General features: G+C 43.1%; 1 protein-coding gene across 2 annotated transcripts in view; it reads left to right on the top strand.

Annotated features, from left to right (window-relative positions):
* Positions 1 to 716: 716 nt before the first annotated feature.
* Positions 717 to 24872, top strand: part of pdlim2 (PDZ and LIM domain 2 (mystique)) — a 33547-nt gene continuing 9391 nt past the window's right edge. The window contains exons 1-6 of one of the 2 annotated variants that reach the window (XM_080003652.1): positions 717 to 823; positions 10085 to 10212; positions 12109 to 12260; positions 14725 to 14794; positions 15435 to 15589; positions 16050 to 16113. In XM_080003652.1, the coding sequence (XP_079859778.1) occupies positions 10120 to 10212; positions 12109 to 12260; positions 14725 to 14794; positions 15435 to 15589; positions 16050 to 16113 (534 nt within the window). In that variant the 5' untranslated portion in view covers positions 717 to 823; positions 10085 to 10119. Of the gene's footprint in view, positions 824 to 1363; positions 1502 to 10084; positions 10213 to 12108; positions 12261 to 14724; positions 14795 to 15434; positions 15590 to 16049; positions 16114 to 24872 lie in introns of those variants that run through there. The other variant, XM_080003653.1, reaches the window with a different exon arrangement.

The raw sequence follows: 24872 nt of genomic DNA on the forward strand, positions 1-24872 counted from the left end.
AAACAATAATAATAATAATAAGAAAATAATAATAATAATCATTTAAATGCAGTTGTACAAGTTGTAGGCCTTGAAAGTCAATAAAATAGTCTGAAATTGTAATTATGCGGCATCGATTCCATGTGCTCATTTATCCATGTATTTTCCTTCTGTCGATCAACTAAAAAAAAAAAAAAAAGAATGCTTAAATCAAATATATGTTTTACAACGTGGAGCCTTTTTTTTGGGGGGGGGGGGTCGTTGATGTCGTGATTTTTGAGGTAAACAAGGGAAAAGCCGCCGCACGCTGCGCGACAACGAGCGGCTCCGGTAGCGCCGCCCCCCCCCCCCCCCCCCCCCCCACCCGGCGCTCTGTTGTGATCGCGGCACGTGGCACGGTCCGCGCGTCCCCGCTGCGCACGCCCCCCACCCCCACCCCACGCCCCCCCCCCCCCCCCCCCCCCCGGGGTGGCCGCCGCTCCAGCTCCGTCCCTCAAATGAAAGACCCGCTCCGCGATCTTTTTGGTTGGACTTCTCCACGACTCGCTCGGGCTCCCGCCGGAGGACTTCAGTCACAGCCAGCGCTGCGTGGAGCACCAGTGCGCGGGAGGTCGAGCCGGGACCAGAAAGTGAAATTCTACCCCCCCCCCCCCCCCACACCCCCTCCGCTTTTTATTTTTCCTTCCTCCTTTGCTTGTGGATTACATTTCTTTTGAATTATTTTCAGCTTTTTTCGTTTGTTGGTTGGGGTTTTTTTTTTGGGGGGTTTTTTTTTTTCTTTCGTTGGAAGCTGTGGGCGTTTGGAGGAGCCACAGGTGTCGAGGCTTCCCGTCCACACAGCGTGGTAAGAAGGCGTTTGAGTTTATTTATTGGGCTGTTTTTAACCTCTCCACTTTTTTTTTTTTTGTTCCTTTTATAAGTATTTAACTTCTTCAGAACAACACTAATCTTGTCAAGGGGCGGGGGAAAAAATATATATATAATCACCTAGCGTGAGTCGTGCGTGGGTAGACAGTCGTGATGGATGGGAGGGCAGGTACGTTGTGTAGTTAAAACCCGTTCAAAACCCTGCTGACTTAGTTTGCTGTCAGTTGATAATTTCATCACTTGTGCTCAGCTCCAGGTCATTAAATACTTGCCCCGCCGCTCCCACGCGGGGTGCTCGGTTCGGGGTGAAGGCTCAGAACGCACTCGGTCGTTATTACGGTTCAAGTTCAAGCCGCGGCTCTTCAGGAATGTGTTTTTCTCCACCCCCCTCCTCCTCCTCCTCCTCCCTCCCTCCTCCGCGACCGCGTCCGCCGTCTAGACGTGACCGCTCCTCCAGGACAGGTCACCTCAAAACATGTCGGGGAAATATTTTAAGTGTTATACGCGGACCCCGGAGGCGATAACGCGCGTTAAATCACGGTCCCGGGTGGTTCATTAGGAAACGCGGTCCGCGGCCCTCTAGGGGTCCGTGAAGGAATTGATGGTGGCCCGCGGAATGAACAGTTTTGCACTCTTCAATATTCTCCTACAGTATGTATGTATGTATGTATGTATGTATGTATGTATGTATGTTCAGAACGGTATGTTCAACCATACTTACGCGGGTGAATTTTATTTTCGTCCTGATATGTACACTTTTTGTCGTCAAGGCTTTAATATATAAAATAGTATATGCAGGTTACATACACAGCAATTCATCATAAGCAGGTATAGTATACACAATTTTTTTTCTTTCTTTTTTTTTTTTTAGGTGGTCCTCCGTCCAGAGTTTAGAGCCATTAAAGCCTTTTTTGAAACCCCTAACCCTAGAACAATCCTAGTGAAACGGTGTTACCAGCCCCCTGACTGTTTGTGTACCGGTCCATTGTGATCATGCCCTGTTGTCTTTCATGTGCCTGCTCTGCCTCCCCTCCTCTCCATTCAATTGTGCTCATTTCCTGATGCCTATGCTTTTTTTTTTTTTTTTTTTTTTTCAATGAATGTGCTGGGTCGTTAACTTAGTACATCTAGAAAAAAGTCCGTCCAGGAACCAAAAACAGACCTATGTAATTTTGGACTGAAGAAAGCCCTGGCATTTCAGATTTCAGAGCGTAGTAGGGGAAATGGCCAACACATTTGGCGTTTGGCACTGTGGAAAGATTTCACCCATTTTGACATTTGCCTTGAAGTTTGAGAAATGTATCAATTATATCCAGCCTGGAGTTTAATTCATATTTCTATAAATGTTGGCCGCATTATAAGTAGAATTTATGCCGCTTTGAGACAGTATCTGCTAGTAAGTTGTATCAGTGTGTCTAATGGCAGGATCAGACTACACAATATTTTTGCCTTTCACGATGGTCACCATGTCAGACAAGACAATCGTAGTGCCATTAATTCTTGCCGAGTCTTGGCCCAGAGACTGGAAACACTACAAGTACGACCTGATCAAATATAAGCTGTTTTCACACATGCACTGCAACCCTGAAATTATCCAGACATTACCTGGAGGAGCTGTATGTGAACACAAATGTCCAAATCATTTGGACCGGACATTACCCAGCCAGCACCCGAGTACAAAGTGTGTGAAATGTCTGATTGAGCGTTATGTGCGAACAGAGCAGGTAATTGTCTTGAGCATTCACAGCGAGCGAGTGGGTATGTTGCGTTTTGATGACATCTCTATCATGCGCCAGCTATTTACCTTCGTGGGGCTCTTCGAGCATGAAGCGTAGCTGCGTTGTACTCTGTTCTACTTTCCTTTATATTCCTTTCCACGCTTTTGTTTATATTATGTCCAAATACATGGAGTATAGACACCAAAAAAGATAAGTCGGTAGCCTAAAACCGCCATCTTGGGTATTCTAAAACTCTGCAGCGTCATTGTGTCACATCCTGCCTCCTGCACGCTCTACCCAGGCTCCGCCCTCATCTACACCCCCACCTGGAGAATGATAACCTAGAATAGCTTAACCAGCTACTCACCGGGTTGCTGAAGTGCCGCCACTATTTCTCGCCAATATTTATCTCTTTTTACTCTGTCATGGTACTCCCTTGAGGAAGCAGCAAAAAGGCAGGGGTATTGTTGCCCCTGCTCAACGACCCTTTCCTCGATTTCGTTGTTCCACCTGACAGCAGCAATGGCAGCGTCCCTCTTCGGAATTTTTTCATATGTGCACCAGAGAGCACTCTGTCATCCTATTTGGTTAACGTCAAGGAATGAATTGTCGTAGGAGTTGTCAAACTAGGCAGGAAAATACCAAAAATTCTGACATGCTAGACTTTCAGTCAGGGTGTCGATGGGCATCACAGAGGCCACGTCGCTGTTCTTCGATTATGTCACACTACAAGGGGCAAAGATGCCCGTTCGTCGTCCCCGAAGTTCATATTCGGGCCCGACACTGGAAATTTGTCGACTAGAAAATCGTGTCAAAATCTGGCTGAATTTGTGTAGTCGGATCCCGGCATTAGCTGTGCAATCTACTCAAATGCGAAGCTCTCTAAACCGCCTGCTCTTGTATTTGGGAAGCTGGAGTCTTTCGGCCTAGCTGAAGCAGAAGTATTGTATCAAGGCTTTTGACTTTTATGCCTCTTCTCACCCGAAGCCGTAAAAAGAGATGCAACAGTCACAGCACTTGTCCCTTACATAGCACCCAGCATCAAAGAAGATTATGAATGAAGTGAGGGACATCAGTGCAACAGGATACTTAACAAGGTTCATGTGATAGACTTAAATAAAGTGAGTGGACTTCCCTCCGCCTGGTTCTTTGTGACACGGGAGCCTGGATGGTGCATGAAGAGGATGTGGTGAAATGGCCTGATTGCAGAACAGCGGAGAGCAGTGAATAGTGGTAACATGATCTCCAGATGATGATACAGACGCAGGGAGAGATAAGTGGAGCCAGTACTTCACTGTCCTTGGCTTGTTAGGAATTGCATTTATGGAACACCACAATCCAGTGTACTGTGCAGAGCAATTAACAGCTGTTGTGAGAGACTTGGTCGGTGCATGACTGAACTTTGTAACCTGGACCAAGATGTTGGGATTCCTCAAAGTAAATTTAAAGCTACATGCAATGACGTCTTTGTGGTCAAATATAAACTTTGTCATTGCCATTAGTAATGGAATTGACCTTACTCAGCCAAAATGATGTCATTAACATTGAGTGTCCTGGCTCTGATTTTCTGTCTGTGTACTGGATAGTACAATGGTGGTACAGTGAAGCGACGGTACTGGACTCAGTGAGTTCAGCTAGTGACAAACAACGGAAAATGTCCTCCGATTGCCTGAAAATCAGAAGGGATTATGACATGCATCTTTGAAAATCATGGTGGGAACCAGTCCAGGTCATAAAGAGACACTTTAAAAAGTTTTTTTTTTATGCAATTCAAGCTTTAATCTTATTTTTGAGATTCTATTCTTTAGCCTGGGATTTATCCCATTTTACGAGGGAGGGACCCACAGAAATAATCTCTCTCTAATTATTATGGCAACAAGTCGGCTATTGGTGTCCCAAGAAACGACATCTTAGTCACTGCACATCCTTATCGCCCAACACCCTCTCTGCTGTGCTTTACTTGCATCTGTTAATGTGTGATATTTTCCGATCACCTTAGTGACGGCAGATACACTGACAGCCACAACATTAAAACCACTTGCCTAATATTGTGCAGGGCCCCCTCATGCGAAAACAGCTCTGACCTGTCGAGGCATGGTCTCCACAAGACCTGAAGGTGTCCTGTGGTATCTGGCACCAAGACAGAAGTTACCAGCAGATCCTTTTAGTCCTGTAGGTTGTGAGGTGGGGCCCGCATGGATCAGGCTTGTTGTTCCAGCACATGCCACAGATGGTTGATCGGATTGAGATCTGGGGAATTTGGAGGTCAAGTCACCTTGAACTCTTTGTCATGTTCCAACCACCATTCCTGAACAATTTCTGAGGTCAGGGCACAGGCATGGGCACTGATCGGTCTGCGGCTACGCAGCAAGCTGCAATGCACTGTGTGTTATGACGCATTTCTTTTATAGCAGCATTGACTTTTTCAGAAATTTGTGCTACAGTAGCTCTTCTGTGGGATCGGATCGGACAGGCTAGCCTTCGCTGCCCACGTGCATCAAGGAGTCTTGGACGCCGATGACCCTGTAGCCGGTTCACCCATTGTCCTTCCTTGGACCACTTTTGGTAGGTACTAGCCACTGCATACCGGGAACACCCCACAAGACCTGTCATTTTGGAGATGCTCTGACCCAGTCATCTAGCCATCACAATTTAGCCCTTGTCAAAGTCGCTCAGATCCTTACGCTTGCCCATTTTTCCTTTTTTCAACACATCAACTTCAATAACTGACCGTTCACTTGGTGCCTAATATATTCCACCCCTCAACAAGTGTCATATAACGAGATGATCAATGTTATTCACTTCACTGATCAGTGATTAAGTTGTGGCTGATCGGTGTATATTTGACCTCCGAGGTGTGACCAGTGAACGCAAAGAATGTTATTCAACACAGGGAGAGGCTTGCTCTTACATTTTTGTCTTTTTATTCAGAGGGTGTGTTTCCAGCAGGCACCTGTCACTTGGAAACACCTCAGTGGAAGGCTGGAAAAGCTCACAGTATGAACTGTATACTTAGTGAGTACTTGGTACTCATACCTGGTTGGCCACCTCTCAATAGAGTACCGAAAGGAATACTGAAATGTTAAGCTTCAATAATATTAACTTTACAGACTTGGAGACCCTGTGTTTTAGATACTTGATTTACTCTGTTTGTTTAAATGTGATCAGATGCAACATCAATGCAGAAGTGACATTCCTTAATTACCAGAGCATTTGATGAGTACATGGGAACAGTCCTGGACCTGATATCGCTATCTGTGCATCCCTAACTGTCTGGGAAGCGCCACAAGTCTGACACCGCCACTCGCGCAGGCTGGGGAGACGTGCACGCTGCCAGGTGGCCACGATCAAGACATTTGGAGTGACCTATGATTCATACCAAAAACATTCCCCTTCAGCCAAACTGGTCGATTTCTGAATGTTCTTTCATATCAAAGTTCAGCCAAACCTTTTAAGTTCAAAAATAATTGCTTCTGCTATATGAATCATGCCATTCCTTCTGTCTTGGTGTTCTGAGGCGCAGTTCCTCCTCTCATTAATCATATGTCTATCAGGGGTGCTCCAACATGGTTATTTCCTTAAGCAGCATCGAGGCAAGTAGCAGTAGGACAGGGCACACACATGCCTGTTCGGAACAGGCCGATTGCTTTCACGGGAAGCCTGGCCTCCCGCTGGCTCGGTGTTCGCTGTTTATTATTATTATTATTACACCTGTTGCGTGTCTAAATTGCACCAGATTCGACACATTGGACTAACAGTTGTCAAGATAATCAAATGACATCCATCCATCGGTACAGATAGACAGAGATTCCTTCCTTTATAGTTAGATTAACCCTCACAAGCAACACATGATCTGCCTAGTTTTTTGTGAAGATGGCATACGGCAACATATGCATAACGTAAGGCAACAGCACGTTTGTGGAGTGTTCCGGGTAAACAGTGGTTAGTACCTACCACTGCGTACCACCAAACAGCTGGCGACAGGGTCATGGGCGCCCATGGGCAGTGATGCTCGTGGGGAGCGAAGTCTGGTTCGATCCCACAGAAGAGCTACTGTAGCACAAATTGCCGAGAAAGTTCATGCTGGCAGTGCATCACAGCTCGCTGCGTATGGGACCGCCGAAAGGGCCTACAATGTGCACGCAAGCGTCAGAACTGGACAATGGAGCAATGCTTACTGCTAACTCTTAATCTCTTTCTTGTCAGCTGCCACAATTCCTTAGAATGTCATATTCCTTTAGACTATCTTATGAATTTGGCTGCATGATAAGGTTAGTGCATATAGTATTGCTTTTCATAAATATAACTCCGTGCTCTATCAATATATAATGAAGTAGTTCATTGTAACAGTTGACCGTGACCTTCTATTATATATTATTTTAGCTTCCATGACCGGCAACCCTCTGTGGACCTCCTGGGCGATGGCTAGGGGTAATGCATTCATATTTGTAATCCTTCTGACTGGGGTCAAGTTAATGGTCCCTGCCAAATTAGAAGTGCAACAATTTTTTTAAAATATTTTTAATTATATTTTATTTTTCATGATTGTACCCACAAACTCTTGTTTGATTGGTAATTGCTTTATTGGCCAATAAGTTGCATCACACTGCTGTGCTCTGTAGACAACCAATACCAAAACAGTGTTGAGACCTTTGGTGCAGGGCTGAGGCATGTGAAGGAATTTATTATCAAAATAATCACAGTGACTCAATTCAAAGTGAAGTTCCAAGCCTCATGTCAATTTATTGACAATGAGTATCCCAGTGAGGAAATCTTTGGACCCTTACTTTGTAACACAATAAGTTATATGATTTTATTGCCCAGCCCTACCATGGCGTCTTAATCTTAATCCCCATGACATTTTTTTTTTCTGCCCTCCCGCAGAAGTGATACTCTCCTCTATCTGTTGTGATTCTGAATGGGCGGATGGTTGCGAGCTCTGCCGTAGTACAGTGCTTAGATAGTTGACAATTGCTCCACTAAGGGTTGAGATGATGCAGCCCGGCACATTGAAGTAATTGGGAGTCCCCAACGGCTGGGAACTTTCGCCGGGCTGCATCCTTGTCATTATCACAGCAACATGCATTTGTGGATGCTGCAACAATTAACGGAGCCTAATGATGGCGAGACCAGTAACCTTGCTAATTGGCCCAGTCTGCTAATGAGTAACTAGGTCTGAGCTGCTTGTTCCAAACACTTGTGGAATGTACAGACAGGCTTGTTTGAAATGGGACAGTGTTTGCGTGGAGAGGAGGAGGGAAGGGGGTGGATTGGGGTGGTACAGCAAACGCCACTACTACACCTTCGCCACTTCCAATTTTTCAGCACTTGGTTCTCAACCAGGCAATGCCTCTTCCCTGAATTGTTTTTTTTCCCAGTGCTTTCCCTGCTACATTTTTGTTATTTTTTTTTGACAGCCATTTATAGACTTTTTAGTAAAACCTGTTGGACTTTCCTAATTTGAATGTGTATGTAAATTATTCTGTGATTCATGCTTAATATGAGAGTGAACTCAGGCTGTTATATAATTAGAGCTGCATTATTGCTCAGACAATGTAGGATGATATAGGCTTTACTCTTGTCTTAACTAAATGAAGGTTATGTATATGTGCTGTGTTTTTCAAAATACACAGTGTATTGTGCTGCATGATTTATCAGTCGCCAAGGTCACTCCAGTAAGGCATGATGATGAAGCAATATTCCAACACAGCGGTATAGAGTTCCTTAATATACATTTTTACATGGACAAATTTTGTTTGCAGAATCTTTACCTTAAGACAGAGAACAGGAACACAATGCAAAGAAATTGGATGCTTTTGGGGAGTTGTAGGGGAAAAATAATTTAAAATGTTCTCTTTATAATATCCAGTTAATCTCAACGCAAATCTTTTCAATGCAACCCTGGCTGAAAGTATTTCTTGTTGTCTCACGCAATGTATGAAATAGTGTGCATCTGCAAAACCTGTCTGCTGGGAGTCTCTTCTTGCCTTCATCCAACCTGTGGATAAGAAACGCACACAACAACCTACAGTATACTGTAGGACTGTGCCTGGATAGTATAACGCTTCCTGTGCTTTATCTAATGAACAATTTGGCCTTGTGGAAGACGTCATTCCCAGTGGCATTGTGTGATAAATGTCATCACCCTGTCTGATGTTAATATTGTTTACATTTTTCCAGGCTGACTCCTTAAAACATCTGATTTCTATATTATTGTTTTTAGGAATGAAAAGAAAAGGTTATATAAATGTATCTCTAGTATTGTTGCACATGCTGGTCACACAGTGTTGATAACACACTGACTATATTTTATCAAAGCTCCTAGTTGCAGCCTTGGACCTCGCATCTAAACATTATAGATATTGAAAGGAAAACAATAGTTGGGTGGATAAGTATTATAAAATTAAACAAAGTAAATATATGTCGCTCTGTTTGTGTTTGTTAATCGAGAGATACGGTAAAGCCAACAGATAAACCCTATAATCACGAAAGAGGTCTGCTTAAGCAAATCTAATTGGCACTGTAGCTCAGACAGAGCCATTATCTCCAATTATCAATTTGCCATGGGTCATTTTTGTAAGCTCAACTCCCATTGGTTGTTGCACCACTTCATCTTCGGTTTGCTGCTCCATCATTCCTCAGGAGCCATCCTAGCTTCAACAACACTTGGGGCTGTAACTAAATATGTTTGGAATAATACAGACAGCTCCAGCAGCCTGCTAGGTCCAAAGGTATGAGATAGCTTCCAACCATGTATTACTACATTGTAATCTTTGCCAATCTGGCTGCCCCCGCTGACACTTGTTGTGAATATAGTGCATTATGGCATAAGGATGGCACAGAACAGTGGGCTCTCTCTGCGCTTTTTCGAAAAGTGTTCTCAGAGCTTCCATCAAATCATTTTTTAGAAAAGCACCCCTCCAAACTACAGAACCTTAAGATCTCACTGTGGTGTTGCTCTAGGCATCTCTCGTAGCTTGACCAAATCCCCAAGATTTACAATCAAGAGACTCAAAGGGAAGCAAAAGCAGTGAATATACACTCTACATTTCAATATAAAATATCCTCATTAAGGGAAATTACTGAGAGCATCAACTGAAATGTTGGATGCTTTGAACACTGTAGTAATTCCACTCCTTTGCTGGCCTTACGCTCTTGTTTCAACCTAAAAAGGACATTTGGATTTAATGAAACGCTGGCTTAGCAAGCACTTTTGCAATCTTAGTCATGTGTCTTTGGTTTGAGATTCCTCCCATTCCTATTTGATGTGGTTACACAATCCGTGTCAAGACATCTTAGGCCAGTGGAAGAGTTGGAGGAGATAAAAGGGGGCTTATGCAAATGATGACTCTTTCACCTGATATAATGACTGACTGGGAGACCGAATCTGATGAAATGACTTGCGCGCACGCACACACACACACACACACACAGGTGTATACTTGCAGCAGATCTCCAAGTACATTCTTCTTTGTATTGACTACATTTCTTTTTTTTTTTTTTTTTTTTCCTCCCTCCAGGGTTTTGACAGAGTGAGTGCTGACCCTATTAGTCCATGGCGCTGACAGTGAACCTAATTGGTCCCTCTCCATGGGGCTTCAGAATATTCGGAGGCAGGGACTTCAAGAAGGCCATCACGGTGTCGAAGGTACTCTCCAACGGGCCAGTCACACCATATCAAACTACATCCTCTGTTTTTGTCAAAACACAGCCATTAATGACATGTCATGCAAAGGCAACTTCCTTAAGCCCTGTGCTACCTCTCTGTTCTTGTCTTTGTTTTTGTCTGTGGGCTTCTTCGCAACAGTTTCCTTGACTACCAGGCCAGTCAGAGTGGAATGGAAGTCGAATACATTAGAAGGAAACTAGTGATTACAGTTAAGGTGGAGGGGTCGGTGGGGGGGGTTGGGTTCCTGATTTTGTAGTGTCGATGGGATGTAGCTGTGTGTGAATGTGAGGGTGCACGCCTATGCGTGTTTGGTTTTTTCACAAAAACATGCCTTATTGCAGTCTGTGCCAGATTGCATGCACACACACGTGCATCTGTTAATTCATGCTCGAGACTGTTCTTGTTGTTTTTTTTTTTTTTTGTTTTGTTTTTTTACGATGGAAAAACTACTGCTTAAGAAAAGGAAACCTCGACTAAGCAGAGCACAATAAACATGATCAGGAAGCCCTGGCCAGACCAGCCCGATGTGTGCCAGGGACTTTTTCCCCACCCACTGTCTGGTCCCACAATCACCACTACAGCCCCGCTCCACCCCTCCCAGAAGTTTCCAGCCCCGTTGCGTTCAAAGGCGCTAATGTTTGCACAACTTCAAAACTCACAACTAATGGGCATTTTGTTTCTGCTAGCAAACAACGGGAGCATGTTTCCCCGTCTCAAATATCAAACAGCCTGTGTTAAGTCAAAGGGGTTCAAGCGGGGGGTAAGGGTTGTCATTGAGAGAAGAATGTAGAACGCAGTTGGAGAAGAGGCATGCCCTCCCACCCCCATCTCCTCCATTGGCCTGTGCCATCCAAAGTAGTTGGCACTCGGCACGGAAAGAACATGGATGCCCCCCTCTTATTCCTGTTGGTCTCGAAGCTGCCTTGTTCCTGTTAGAGTACAGACCCTGGAAAAAAAAAAAGAAACTCTTAGTTTATGTGAAACCAGGCATGTCCTGATCAGAAAAGGCATGCGCTATTGTATGTCGCCACAGCAACGCTTAATTGCCCTCTTGAGTGAGCCCACAGACATGGCACCTCTGCCCTTTATTTTGCCAAACTGACGAGCATTTTGTTGACTGGCATTCTCTCCATGCTCAGCCATTTCCCTCTGGAGATGTTGGAAGAAGGATATTCACCCCCATTGATCCTTTTTGTGTTGCATTTTGCACACAATTATTGCACGCGGTATTCTTTATTCTATCGCCAGTGTCTGTTTTTAATTGTATGGGCAAGTGTTGATGATGGACAATGTCATGCTTCTCTCATGTTTGTAGAGCCTGCTTTGTTGTTCTATGTTTATGTGGTTATGGCTTATTGCAAGAACCAAGCTGGGATTTTGAGTGGTGTGTACTGGTCTATTAGTGTGGAATTCTCTGATGCCGTCTGTATCCCATTGGCTTTGATGTGTGGGGAGGCTGGTGGCAAAGGTCAGGCCCAGTCAAACCACCAGCTTCTGTGTCACTAATGGCTTCTTCCCTAGGGTGTCATGAACCTCTCCACTGTTGAGGAGTTCTACAAAGTTCCACATGTGTGATTCACAGGGATATCTTTCAGTGGGGTCTTTCCCATACCAACATTATGCAGTATAAAGATGAGTTGTGGAGAGAAATAAACCTGGAGCATCTGCAGTAATATGTGAACCTACAAGTCTATATCAAATACAGCCTTCATTCACATTTTCCCTTCATCAGCACCACACGTCCACCACTGATAAATATGCCACCATAAGACACGGAGCTGCTTTTGCTTGCTAGATGGATGGCTTCCCCGAAGGGCTCTGTGTGTGGACCGGGAGTGGTAGAACCTAACCGAAGCTCATTCCTCTGCTCAACAGGTCAACGGGGGCAGCAAGGCAGAACAGGCAGCCCTGCAGCCCGGTGACATCATCTTGGAGATCAACGGGGAAAACACAGCCGATATGCTTAATGTGGAGGCCCAGAACAAGATTAAGAATTCCAAGACCCAGCTGCAGCTGGTGGTAAAAAGGTAGACTGGGGCGCTGGTCACTGTGGAACAGAGGGAGCGGAGATGTTTGGGTTTTGATCCATGCCTGAGGTTGCAATCTGTCGTTTACGTTGTCCACTTGCATACATATCACAAATGGGCCTCGTTGGGCACTTGGTTCCACTGTGGTTACAATGACATCAACATTACATGACTAGCTTACATGTGGAACAGTCAAACTAGCCTCCATCCTTCCATACTGTATACAGTTTTTCAATTTTATCAACCAGACTCCCTATAAACAAACAGATGATTATAATCAGGGGAAACGCCAATGTTCATCAGAGCTACACTACTATGTACTGTTTTCTTGCATGGTCCCCTTTCTTAATAAACTCTGTCAAGGGCTGCCAAGACCTTGTTTGGATAGCAGGGAGTTGGTTTCCATAAAGTTACTTTATTATTTTTTTTAAATTGAGACAGTTCTTGGCTGGCATTTTAATTAAAGGTTTTCTTCAAATTCTCATTTATTTCACTAGCCCCCCTTCCCTCGCTCTCATACTTCCTCCTTGGATGCCTAAGGTCCATTTTAGTGGATTTTTCCCTGCTGACCTCATGTCTCCCTTCAAGCCACAGACAACACAGTGAGCCCAGAACAATGGCACTGTGTAGCTTTGCCACCTCCTAAACCTCGCTCTGCACATGGAAATGACAAGCTCCCTCACTAATGCCAGTCATAAAACATATGTACTGTACCTACAAAAGCAGACAGGGATTTGCTTGTTGTTGTTGCTCTGCAAGTTTGTGACTATGGTTTGATCAGCATCTATGCAGGTATTCATCATGTCCACCCAGCTAGTGGTGGATATGTGAAAAGGCAGTCATGAGGCCAGCCTAAGAATAGACAAGGCTTGGTTTAAGGTGTGGAAGAGTCATGACGCACCAAGTAATACCATTAGTCTAGGCTATCCCACAATTTACTTTCTAAAAGCATAACGGAACTGCTCCAACAGTTTCTTGTCATCAATGTTTCTAGCAGCCTTTGTTGGAAGCTCCTTGTTTGAGCTCCATTGTTCATTGACCTCTTGTGCATGATGTCATGTTGATCCAACCATTACTCTCCCTCTCTGATCTCTATGAAATACGATGGTTCTCAGCAACTGAAGCCATTCAACAAGCTCCTGGGCTTGGTTAAACCACAGTGCCTTTCTTGTACAATAGAATTTCCACTTTGGCACTGTTGTGTGAACATTTGTGCACTTTTATCGCATAAGCTTTTCTGAATGATATATCCCTGCTGATGAAGCAATGTTTATCATTTTATTTTTAAATGATAAGTTGTCGCTTGAAGATATCTCTTCTAGAAAACCTCAGTCTGTGAATGCTCTGAATTTTACAGTTAGCCATGCTGCTCAACTTACTTTATGTTCCTGCTCCACTTAAAGCAAGGCCATTCGTTCACATTTCTGCAGATTTAAGTGACTCCTTTCACCCCAAGTCAATTCATCCGTCTGTCAGGGTACAGGAGTCCTTCAGGAAGAGGTCGAATGTTACACACATAGTGGGTTGTTACCTGTGAATGTCTCTTTGTCTCTAAACCATAACTTTCTCCTGTGGTCTTGTCATGTAGTGTAGTCAGTGGAGCTGTTCTCAAACAAAGCAGAAAGAAAATACAAAATATGCCAGGATGAACATTTTCCATCTGGCTTATACCCAATTGGAAGCAGTCAGTCTTGCTACTTTTTTTTTTTTTTTTTATAATTTCTCCCAAGTAATGTATTACAGCCACCGATGTAGAAAGAGTCGATTTTCCTTCAGTACGTGGAGCGACCAGAGGTGTGTGTTCTGTACGTCTCATTACTCCAAGCTCAGCCCAAAGCCAGGTGGCATCTGGCCCTGCAGTGGGGGGGGCTGTTTGGGTTGGCTTCAACACTGGCCACAATTTTCCAAGTTCAATGGTGGAATTGCGTACAAAATATGTGTTTTTCGTTACAGCAATGGGACATTGGCTGGAAACAGGCCCATTGGAAGAGTAGTTTCAAATGGGAAGCTTGCATTTTGGCATCTGGCTGTAGAAGTACTTGTGCAGTAACTCTGAAATTATAATGGTTATTCCTCATAATGGATTATCTGTGATGCAGATATTTGGTTCTTGTTTTTATTTCTTTATTTATCTTTTCTCTTTAACTTTTCGCTTGAATTCTGTAATATAAGCCATTTTATAATCAAATTGTAGGATTGCAATGAAGCCATATTCATTATTTTGGATCTCAACATTGAGTTAAAGTTAAACTAAGCAGCAGTTCTTGCTAAGTTACATTCAGTAAATAACACTGTTCAGTGTGTCATGTACTCACCATGAGCAGTTTTACACAACTTTGGTTTATGGTTGAAATTCAGCTGGGTTTTTTTTCCTAGATTTTCTCCCCACAGGCTATACAGGTTAAAAATGATTCTAGTTATGTGTTCAGTGGTGATGTCTTTTGATTTGGTCCTGTGTCTACAGAGGTGAGCCAGTCATCCCTGGACAGACCAATGGCCTGACCACTCCAGAGCAGCTGGCTGGACGCTTTCAGGTCGGTACCGTCTACGCTGCTCAGGGGGATTTGGTCGGCCTATAGTTAGCTCGGTTTATTTGCAGTCGTTTGGCCAATGATGACACACTTCCATTCCATATGTGTTTATCTTGGTGTCCTCCACTCTACCTCTTCTTGTAACATGATAATATTGAAAATAATTTCCTGTGAAGCTAATGAAATTTTTTTTTTTTTTTTTTTTACCACTCAACCGCACAACTCCTCAGTAGCTCTTCTCATGTTATGTGGCGTTCCTGCTTGACAAGGATTTGCAAGTCAAGGCGAAACATTCTTGTGTGATTCTGTGAGGTCCTGGGACAGTTAAAGGTGGGAGAGAAGCACAGTTGGAGCCTGCAGCAAATCAGTGGTAGTTTGTGTTTTATTGTAACGTGGGACAGCTACTAAGTCCAAACGATAAAGTCTGTGATTTAATCTGTCACTTAGCTTTATGTTCATAATGGAAAACCAATGCGCGCCTCTGGTTGTCCTTCAGGATATGTTGCCAAAATATAACTGCAGATCGAAATCAAAAAATGTCTGCACCTTTGACTGTTCCACCAGCTACACAGAGAATAAAATAAAAAGCAAGTTTCATCCAAGCTACTGTCACATAAGTCATGATGACCTTCGCCTAATGTAGGAAGCAGTGCTGGTGAGCCGGGATGAGAACCAGAACTACAGGGAGTACACCATCTCCAGCCCTGCATCCCTGTCCCCTGGACTTTACACTCCCGAGCCCCCTGCTAGTCCTGATGGCAAACGGATGGACGGCCTGACACCAACCGTCACCAAGAGGTACTAAAAATCACTTAATTGTGTAGCGCCTGCCCGTGCTCAGGTGGTGTGTCTGTGCTCGGTGTTTGAGGTGGACAGTTGGTGTATGGGGTTGTTAGTTTGATTGTTCAGGACAAAGGGTTACAATAATTGCTTCCCTGACTCTAAACAGGTCCACACGGTGAAAAGGTACGAGTGTGACAGAGAGTGGAGCCATGGGATTGTGCTGTTGTAACAAAGAATGTGCACAGGATATCACATTCCACCGATTTCATTCAAACCCACAAAGGGCCACAATGTGGAACATTCACCACTCTTTCTCTCTCTGCCCATTTGGAATGCTCCTGAGCCACTTTGTGGGTCAGAGTTCAAATGAAAATGTACTCAGATCAAGTTGCCATTGGTGTTATTTGAAACTTTGATAACCATCACTAGTAATTCCCAGTGGGTTGATAATTATAACGTGTGCTTTAATTCATAGCATGCAGCTGCGCTCTTGGTCTCCAGAGGAGAAGAGTCACAGACTATCCAGACCGCTGTCACAGGTCAGTCTCCATCTCTTCTCCACTGTCATCAGTCAGTCGTTCTTGTCAGTCATTTGCAGCTTGCCAAGCACCAAATTGTGCAAAGTTCTCAAGTTCTCTTTATAGTCTCAGCTATTTAAGAGAATAATTTGCCATTGAAAAACATTACACATATGTAATTCATGGAGGTTGTCCACTAATTTATTAATTTTGGAAACAGAAATGCATCAACAGATAATGATTTTGGAGGAATGGGAGCGGTGACTTTAATTACCTTGATAGTTAAGAATCAGAATCAGAAATACTTTAATAATCCCAGGGGGAAATTACTTCTGTTACAGCTCCAAATCTACATACAACATATTTACATACAACATATTTACATACAACATATAATAATTATTAAGAAACTTATTTCTATATAAATATATATAAACATATCTATATGTTATAAACATATCTATATAGAGTGTAAAATGTACAGTTAAAAATCTGCAAAAAGAAGAAGGTGCAGAAGTGGAAGTCCGTGTTTTGAGGTCAGATTACAGAGAGGGGGTGTCTGACTTAAGTAAACTCTTTTGATTTTAGGGACCTTCATTTAGATTCAAAACCTAAATTATTAGAATGCAAGGACTAGGCAAAAATAAATTAAATGTTATACACACCCACAAAGCGGATATCTAATGGAGTAAATTTAAAAAATACCTAAGAATAAGATGTTAAAGTTCCTATAGAGGTGTTTCCTTCCTTATTCATGCACTTCCTGTGCCTCTGAGAATCCTTGTTGATTAACGGATACAGTATAGTGCGACTTTATAAGAAAGGTCGGATACCGACATATTTTACTTTTTAATACACAGACGTAGATAAACAAAAGTCAGTTTAAAAAAAAAAACCCCCATTGAACATTAAGAGACTGACATTAACAAAAAAATGTACTTGCTGCCCTCACAAGGGAAATTGGCGGTTAGCTCTGGTCCAAACAATGTTCTTAACCTTTAGCTGTCTGCAGGGAGTGTGACCCATTCGTTTCTCAGATTGGTAAAATATAGACTTTGGGCTATGGACAGATTACTGTTGGAGTTTGCTATGATTATTAACGGTCCCAGCAACATAACCTAAAGAAGGGGAAAAGGCGTCTGGAAGGACTTCAGTACTGGGTCTAAGGAAGAATGCTGTGGGAAAGTTCATCTTGAGATATTTCAGCTATGCCTAAATGCTTGGTCCCAAGCATCGGTCCCACTCAGGAGAGAACATGGGAGATGGCGGCGCAGGAAAAAACATATCCGACCTTTTAGTGGCTCTAGGAATTCCAATCATTTTTTTATAACGTGTGTGGACGTCACATAAAGTTAGATAAATATGCCCTGTTTGACCAGGGGTTTGAACTTCAAAACATCCAATCTACCATTGAAGGGGCTGCTGCCTTTGAGGGAATATTTGTTTGAGAATCTTTGTATTGTTTACATGATAAATGGGATTTGAATCCACTTGTGGCTTTATCCAGTCTGAGAACCATAATTTCCATGAGTGTGCTTTTAAGTTAAGTTTAAGTTGGAGTGTCATTTTAAGTTCATTCTTTTGAGTGTTGAGAAACGATTTGCATGTTGTCAACATTGTAAACAAAAGAGAGAATTTTTTTTTTTTTTAATTTTGCAATCAATATGTAAATAATGTTAAACTATTTCTTTATTCAATTTAAAAAGAAGTGGAATCAAAAGTATATGTAACTTGTGTTTCATAGTCATGGTCAGAACTGGCCTAACCAAGGGGTGTTTCGAGGTCATGATTGTTACTCTCTTGACCGCTTTGATTGATAGTTAGTTCGGGAGCATGCTTAATGGGCTATAGTTAGTCTCGACTGCCAAGGGGGGTCTGATCTGAGCATGTGCATTCTCTTAAGGACAGTAAAACATCCCGTCTTCACTGGGAATGATTTAAAGGCTAATAACTATTTGAAGTGATTTATAGGTGCATAGCATGATGTCTCCTACCAAGATGTTCTTTGAGCAGAGGAAGCCTCGTGGCTGGAGGCTGTGAGGGCAGACATGAATCAGCCCTCTGACTTGCTGGCCGTGGACTGGCCCCAGTGGCACAGGAGGCTGGAGAGTGAGGGGGTACGGTATGATGGTCAATAAGACGCTCGGCACTAGCTGGGCACCCGCTTCTCGCCTTCACCGTATCTGGACATCTGAGACGCACATGTTTGTGGTATTTATGGCGAAGATTTGGCCAAGCGGGTTGAATTTGTCACAGTTCTTGTTAAGTCTCTTTTCCCCATTGGACAATTTTTTATTATTGAATTAATTTTCATGCCTTGTTTTTTTTTGTTTTGTTTGTTTCTTAATGCTGAATGCCTCAGGGAGACATTACATTCCTTCCAACTCAAGTCTCTCCAGTAACAACTTCCAGTTGGCTCTTATTTTTTGACTATTCATTTAATGGCTGCCGTATAAATAAATAAATAAATAAAGAAAAAAAGAAATATATTCTATTTTAAGATGATTGGTATTAGAGTTGTTGAATTGGCTGGTTATTGATATATTTAGAGTTGGACGAACCCAATATCCTCTTTTTCTGTGGCGAGAGGTGTTTTAGGAGGCCCTTTCTGCTTATCATCAGCAAGTCCAGTGAAATGGAGCGTATTTTGTCCTGGCCTCATCCTGCAAAAGAGGTAACTCTTTATTTTAATCTTCTAATGAGCCTCCTACCAGGGGAACGGATTTAGTGAGTGGAGTCCTTTCAAAGTGCACAGTTGGGGAAACAACTGTTGAGAGGTCTCCTATGGACACACTCTGCTTTGTGCTGCTTGGTCTTAGCGGGAACGCAGCAGCCCAGTTAGCACTCAGGCCAGGGCATCCTTGACAAGGCCCTGTGTGCTGATGGACTGGTGCACGGTGCTGTTGTATCAGGTGATCAGCCTAATTGAAAAGCTCCTAAAAGGCTTTTCCATCCTTGTTTTGGCTCCCCGAGTGAGGAAAGCGGGATGCGTAACAGGATCCCCTATTTGCCAGGGTGTTGGATATCCTGAGAAAAGCCCCTGTACAATAGTGGCTGTGATGGCATGGCAGTGGAGGGTTGGTGTTACTTTTTTTTTTTTTTTTGCAAAACATCACAAGGACGGTCGTTGTCTGAGGGGGAGCTAGTGGAGATGGGGGGCGGCTGGGGGCTGAGGGGGTAGCAGGACACCGGGGACCTTCTGCCATTCCCAAACTATATTTAAGCCCTCAAGACCCTATGCAGTGCCCCAAGGCTGATCTAGCACAGAAATTGCCTTTGTACAAGCTAGACTAAGGAGTCTATCTACACTGGCTTTAGGGGGAAAGTGAACTTGTAGTGCTGCAGAGCCACAGAGTGCACATGCATAACAAACGGCAAGATCTACTGAACAAATAATTTTATGCTTTTCATGCTTTAAAATTGCAATGTTAATAAACACTCCCGTAGCCTATAATACTTGACTTGATCTTACAAATTTGTAAAATAGATAATATTTGTATCTTTATCTATCTTTATTTTCATTCATCAGATTATTGAACCAGAATGTGTATTGGAATATGTATGAAGGTTTTTGAGATGTGCTCGGACAAGAGTAAAGATGGACTCTCATTTTGTCATGCCATGATGTGACTGGCTGTGTTAACTGTGTGTATCTTTCTATCTCTTTTAAGTTCCTAGAAACTGGGTCTAGAGTTGGAACTAATCGAGCTAATCAAATTCAGACCAACATCGCAATTTAACAGAAAGCAATTTTCAAATCGGAATACCTGTGATAAAAAAATAAATAATAATAATTGTTTATAAATAAACAAATAAATGTTATATATATATATATATATATATATATATATATATATATATATATATATATATATATATATATATATATATATATATATATATATATTTATTTTTTCTTTATGTTACGCAATCTAACCAATGGGCTGTCCAAGGCGGGCTCTTCCTACAGTCACGTGTCAGAACAGTGTTTTTTTTCATAATGGAACGAACAAGCATGTATGGAAAGAAACTGTTCGTAATGGGGACACTTTCCTGATTGTTTGAACCCTCCGTGTTGCCCCCGGTGATACCCAGTGCTCCGGCCTGGACCATGGTACGCTGTGCACGGTGTGTGCTGCTTGCAAAGCTCGGAACACCTGTAGAGTCCGGACGGAGCCTTTTTAATAATGTCTGTTTGCATTTATTTAGTTATCTATCTATTTATTTTGACCTTTTTTTTTTTTTTTACTTCAATGAGCATTAAGTTGTCCCTGAGCACATGGACAGCACGTGTATATGGAAGTGCAGTATGATTTAGTGCTTGTGTTTTTTAAGGAACTTTTTAAGGAAAAAAATTGCATACTAATTCGCAATCGCAAGATTGGTCTAAAAAAAAATCCCAATTTGATTATTTCCCCAAAACGATCAGCCCTAGTAGCTAGACCTTCAAGCCACCCCAGGGTTAAATGAAACAAGTAAAGCATCTGTTTATAAGATCAGCAAGTTACCACAACGGGATCCCGCTTGGGATGAGCAGGACCCGAACTAGACTGCTTTTCACGACACATGGCCGTCACTGAGCCATCAGAACCGAGCTCCAAGTCTGGGTTTGCAGTCGGGGAACTTTGAGGTTCCTGAGGGTTGCCTTGGTGAGCTGCCTCATCCTGTGCCGAGGACAGGGTGGTTGCTGTATAAATAACCCACTGTGTGCATGATATCCAGCTGCAACAGAATAACAGTAAATTTTGGGCATGTGTTCCTCTTTTGACCAGAGAGAGTAGCATGACCTTTTGATGACATATATCCCTGAGCTCTTCATTCAGAGATAGCCGGAGAATCATCTATAGGATGATCCAATACACACACGTTGTGCATCCGCCTATCTTACAATGGAACCGCCTGCAAGCCAGCTACTGCAGGCTTTATCCTGATCTATTTTGAAGGTTGTGGTGAATTGGAGTGCAAAGCTGCGGTCACATTCGAAGACCAGAAGTAAAGGCTTGGCATCCAGGAATAGATCTGTGAGTTCTGTTTCTCAAACGGAATAAAAACGACACTATTGCAATTACACTATCTTAGTTGGAAAAACTTAATAGAAGTTATCTTCCTGATCAACATTTGGAGAGGCACTTTTCCCCTCTGTGGTGGCTTCTGCTTTACCAAATGCACAGGCACGTATTCTGATTGAAAAGATGGTAGTTGGGAATGATGTACTATTTCAGGTCTGACATGAGCAGAGATGTTTGGCTTGGCAGCAAGGTGGTGTGCTGCCTGACAGGGGAGTCTGAGCCAGTGCTGAGGGGTGGTGGCTGCAGTGTTGGTAGAGGGATGTTTTCTCATCTCTACACAGTGAGCTCTGTGAGTGGACAGAGTGAGGCCTTTTCACATGGACACGCAGCCATTAATCCTGGGGTCTATTGTGGCCCCGGATGGGCAGCATGCCTCTCCTCATCCCCACTGATTGATCAACACGTGTGTTTTTCTTTCCCCTGGAGTGGAAAAGTAAACTGGGGCACTGCTGATTCCCCTTTGCCTTCCATTCCTTCTGGGCACCCTCATGGGGACACTCACCCTGTTAGCTTTATAGGGGAATGTTGGCGGCGCGAGTCTGACCATTTTACTAGTAAGAGCTGTTTGCGAAGGTGGTTAAATGGTATGTCAACATTCCATGAGTTGTTGTCAAGGGAACTATGTGGATAAATGCTTCCTAAGTATATTCATTCCAGCAAAAATGGACACATCAGCATATACAGTATCCTCCAGTTTTGCAGTATACAGCACCTTGACTGAGGGAAAATAGTAACTATGGCTGTCTTTGTTTGTCATAAATCATTATTGTTAAGGTGGGTTGTTTTTTTTAAACCCCTGCAGGTAACACTCAGAGGGATTACCCTTAAGCTGTTGAAGCCTATAAAGGTTTATTTTGCTGACACTTGACAAGATTTATGCTTCAGCCATTTAATGTAATTCTCATGGCTGCACTTAATCATGTGGACTGTATGTTAAATGATACTCTAGTGTGGTATTAGGTCAGACTGCACTGTTACTATACCTGTGTGCAACACCAGACACCAAGGAAGACCAGGAGGCATCTGTCAGCTTGTTTAGTGTATGCAGGGTGGGGGCTCGGACTGAGCACCATCACTTATTTTTATTTATTTATTTATTTTCATGGGACGGATTTTGACAGATGAGTCGTTGAGCAAAAAGAGGCCCCCACAGTTATACATGTCGATGTTTTGTTTTCTTCTTTGATGCCTATCATTAACACATTCAGTTTAAATCTGGGTAATTTCTTTCAACCTCTCATCGTAATCATAAATTTAAAGTATCGAGGAGTCCAGCAATTTTCACAACCATAATCTACTCCAGATGTCTAATGAGCTTGATATGCTGTTCCAGGCGGAGCCTTCTGGGGAATTTAATAGGAATGAAATGTGTTGCTCACAGCGCCCTCCATGGATAAATAAACAGTGTCTTGAATCCAGTCCTTTGTGCACTGAATCATTGCGTCTTGGTGGCAGTTTGAGTGAGATTTGTCCGTGGACTCAGAAGACCTCCTACATTAGATCTTCCATTCTTATGTGTCTGTCTGTCTGTGCCTAAAGATCAGTTGTGGAGAGGGTAGCTACAAGTCTACTGAATATGCATCAGTACTGTGTTCAAATCCTAAATGGGGTACACGTGCAGACAAACTGCTGCAACCTGATGATAAATAACCATGCTTGTAGTATTTATTTATTGGCTTTCAGTAGACATGTTTGTGTTCTCATGTGTTAGACTGGATAGTGTGAAAGTTGTTGCAGCCACAACAAAATGACGCTCACTCACCACTTTGGCAACATCACACAGGACGTATTATATTCTCAGCAATTCTGTTGTCTATCTCTGTACTGTTCATCTGGCCTCTAGTCTCATCCATATGGTTTTTATCAAGAGCTGTGGTTGAGAGAGACTGGATGAGGGGGGTGATGGGCATGCCTGCTAGCATTGGCATCACAAAGGATCTCTGTCAGTTTAAGCCATGTTAGATTGAACATTGTAACATCCAGGCTGGGGGCAAAACATATATGAATGGTATTTATGAAGGTTTGATCTTGGGTCAGGATGGATTCACGTATGCAGAGGATGTATACAATAAAAAGGCTACTATGCTCAACTTTAGGTTGGCCAGCATAAGTCTTTGGCTGATAACACATTTTCTGTGTGTGTGCGTGTGCGTGCGTGCGTGTGTGTTCATTGGGGGTGCTGAGAATTCCAGACAAAGCCCTTTTAGGACATCAACCCATAAACAGGTAAAGAACGTTAACTACATGCATTTTTGATGCAAAGCAAAACTGCCCTGAGCTGCACATCATTGTTTTATATGAAACAGAGGGTGGACACTGCAGTGCACCAGCGAACACTCCCATAATTACAAGGCAGCGGCATCAGTGACAGTGAATAACAAGCAGTTAACCTCAGCCTCAGGTCTCTGCACAGGACCTCTAAGGCACTGGGATGGATGGGGAAATTATGTACATGACAGTGGTTATCACCCAGCCCAGGATATCTGCTGTCCTGAGCCTCATTGTGCTGTAGCAGTCATGCCTGTTGGGGGCTAGATAGCCGGGAGGCGGGGGGCATGTAAGGATTTATAGTAATTTATTTTGTATAACAGCACCAACCTTCCTAAAATAAAAGCCCCTCTAAGCATCGATGCTGTGTGCCGCTGGGCCATGCCCTGTAATTGAAGCTGCAGGGTGGTAATGATGATGATGCAGAGTGGCGCTTGGAGCCAGACGGAAGACTCCTCCACTGGCGTTGTCCCCATGTCTCCCAATGGAGTTGATATGAAACAGCTGCCCTTGAGCTTCTCATCATTTCCTGTTTGTTTGTGATTTCAAGTGGCCAATCGCAGACAAGGAGCTTGTTTGTGTGTTTAGAGCATTTGGAGCGCATCTCTTTGCCTACTTGGCCATCCCTTCTTTTTATTTCTCCCACCCACTGATGTCACAATTGGCTGGTGGATTCTTAAGGGTTCTTTCAATGAATTGGGTGAACGACAACGGGCTGTGCAATGGTGTAGTAATGGCGTCTGTACATGTTGTCATTGGAAAAAGGGGCTCAAAGAGGACACTTTATTCCATTAACAGTAAAGTTGCTTCAGTTCCCTTAAAGTCTTACAAACTTTATTCAAGCATTATAAAATGATGCATTTCTATGTTTTTATAGATGTATGTATCTACTTTATGAGTAATGTGCAGCCAAATCCACACTTGCTCAAAATGTGTTATTTTGTAAGCGCCTCTAGCGTTGTATACTAGAGCCATTCCCAAATCACCCGGGCACATTGGATCCTGATTACAGTTCAGGGCAGCTCTAATCAAAGCTTCCTTCCCTAGGCAGTTCCAGGATCCAGGACAGCTGGGCTGATGAGTATCCCCAATGCCCTCTCCGTTCTCTGTACTATGTTCCCTTTCCAAGACAAAATAATAGGCTATCTACAGCCGTGCCCCTCCCAAAGTTTCTCAGTGTTGAGACATAGTGGGGGGATTTGTGTGCGCAGACATTGTACAGTTTTCCATATGTATGTGAGCACTAACATTATTAACCTTTGTGCAATGGCTTCCAGTTCACCAGTTCTGTGTTTTACTACAGTGAAGGGTTTGGGTAATATACTATAAGGCAGTTGCCAATAATGGCAATAAGTGGTTACTATTTTAAACAGTCTGAGGCTGAGGAATGGACCATGATGATGGAGGAATAATTTATTTGTGCGGACCAAGTTTTCTGGACCT

Source organism: Zeus faber, assembly GCF_960531495.2.
Source record: "Zeus faber genome assembly, chromosome: 7".
Lineage (NCBI taxonomy): Eukaryota > Metazoa > Chordata > Actinopteri > Zeiformes > Zeidae > Zeus > Zeus faber.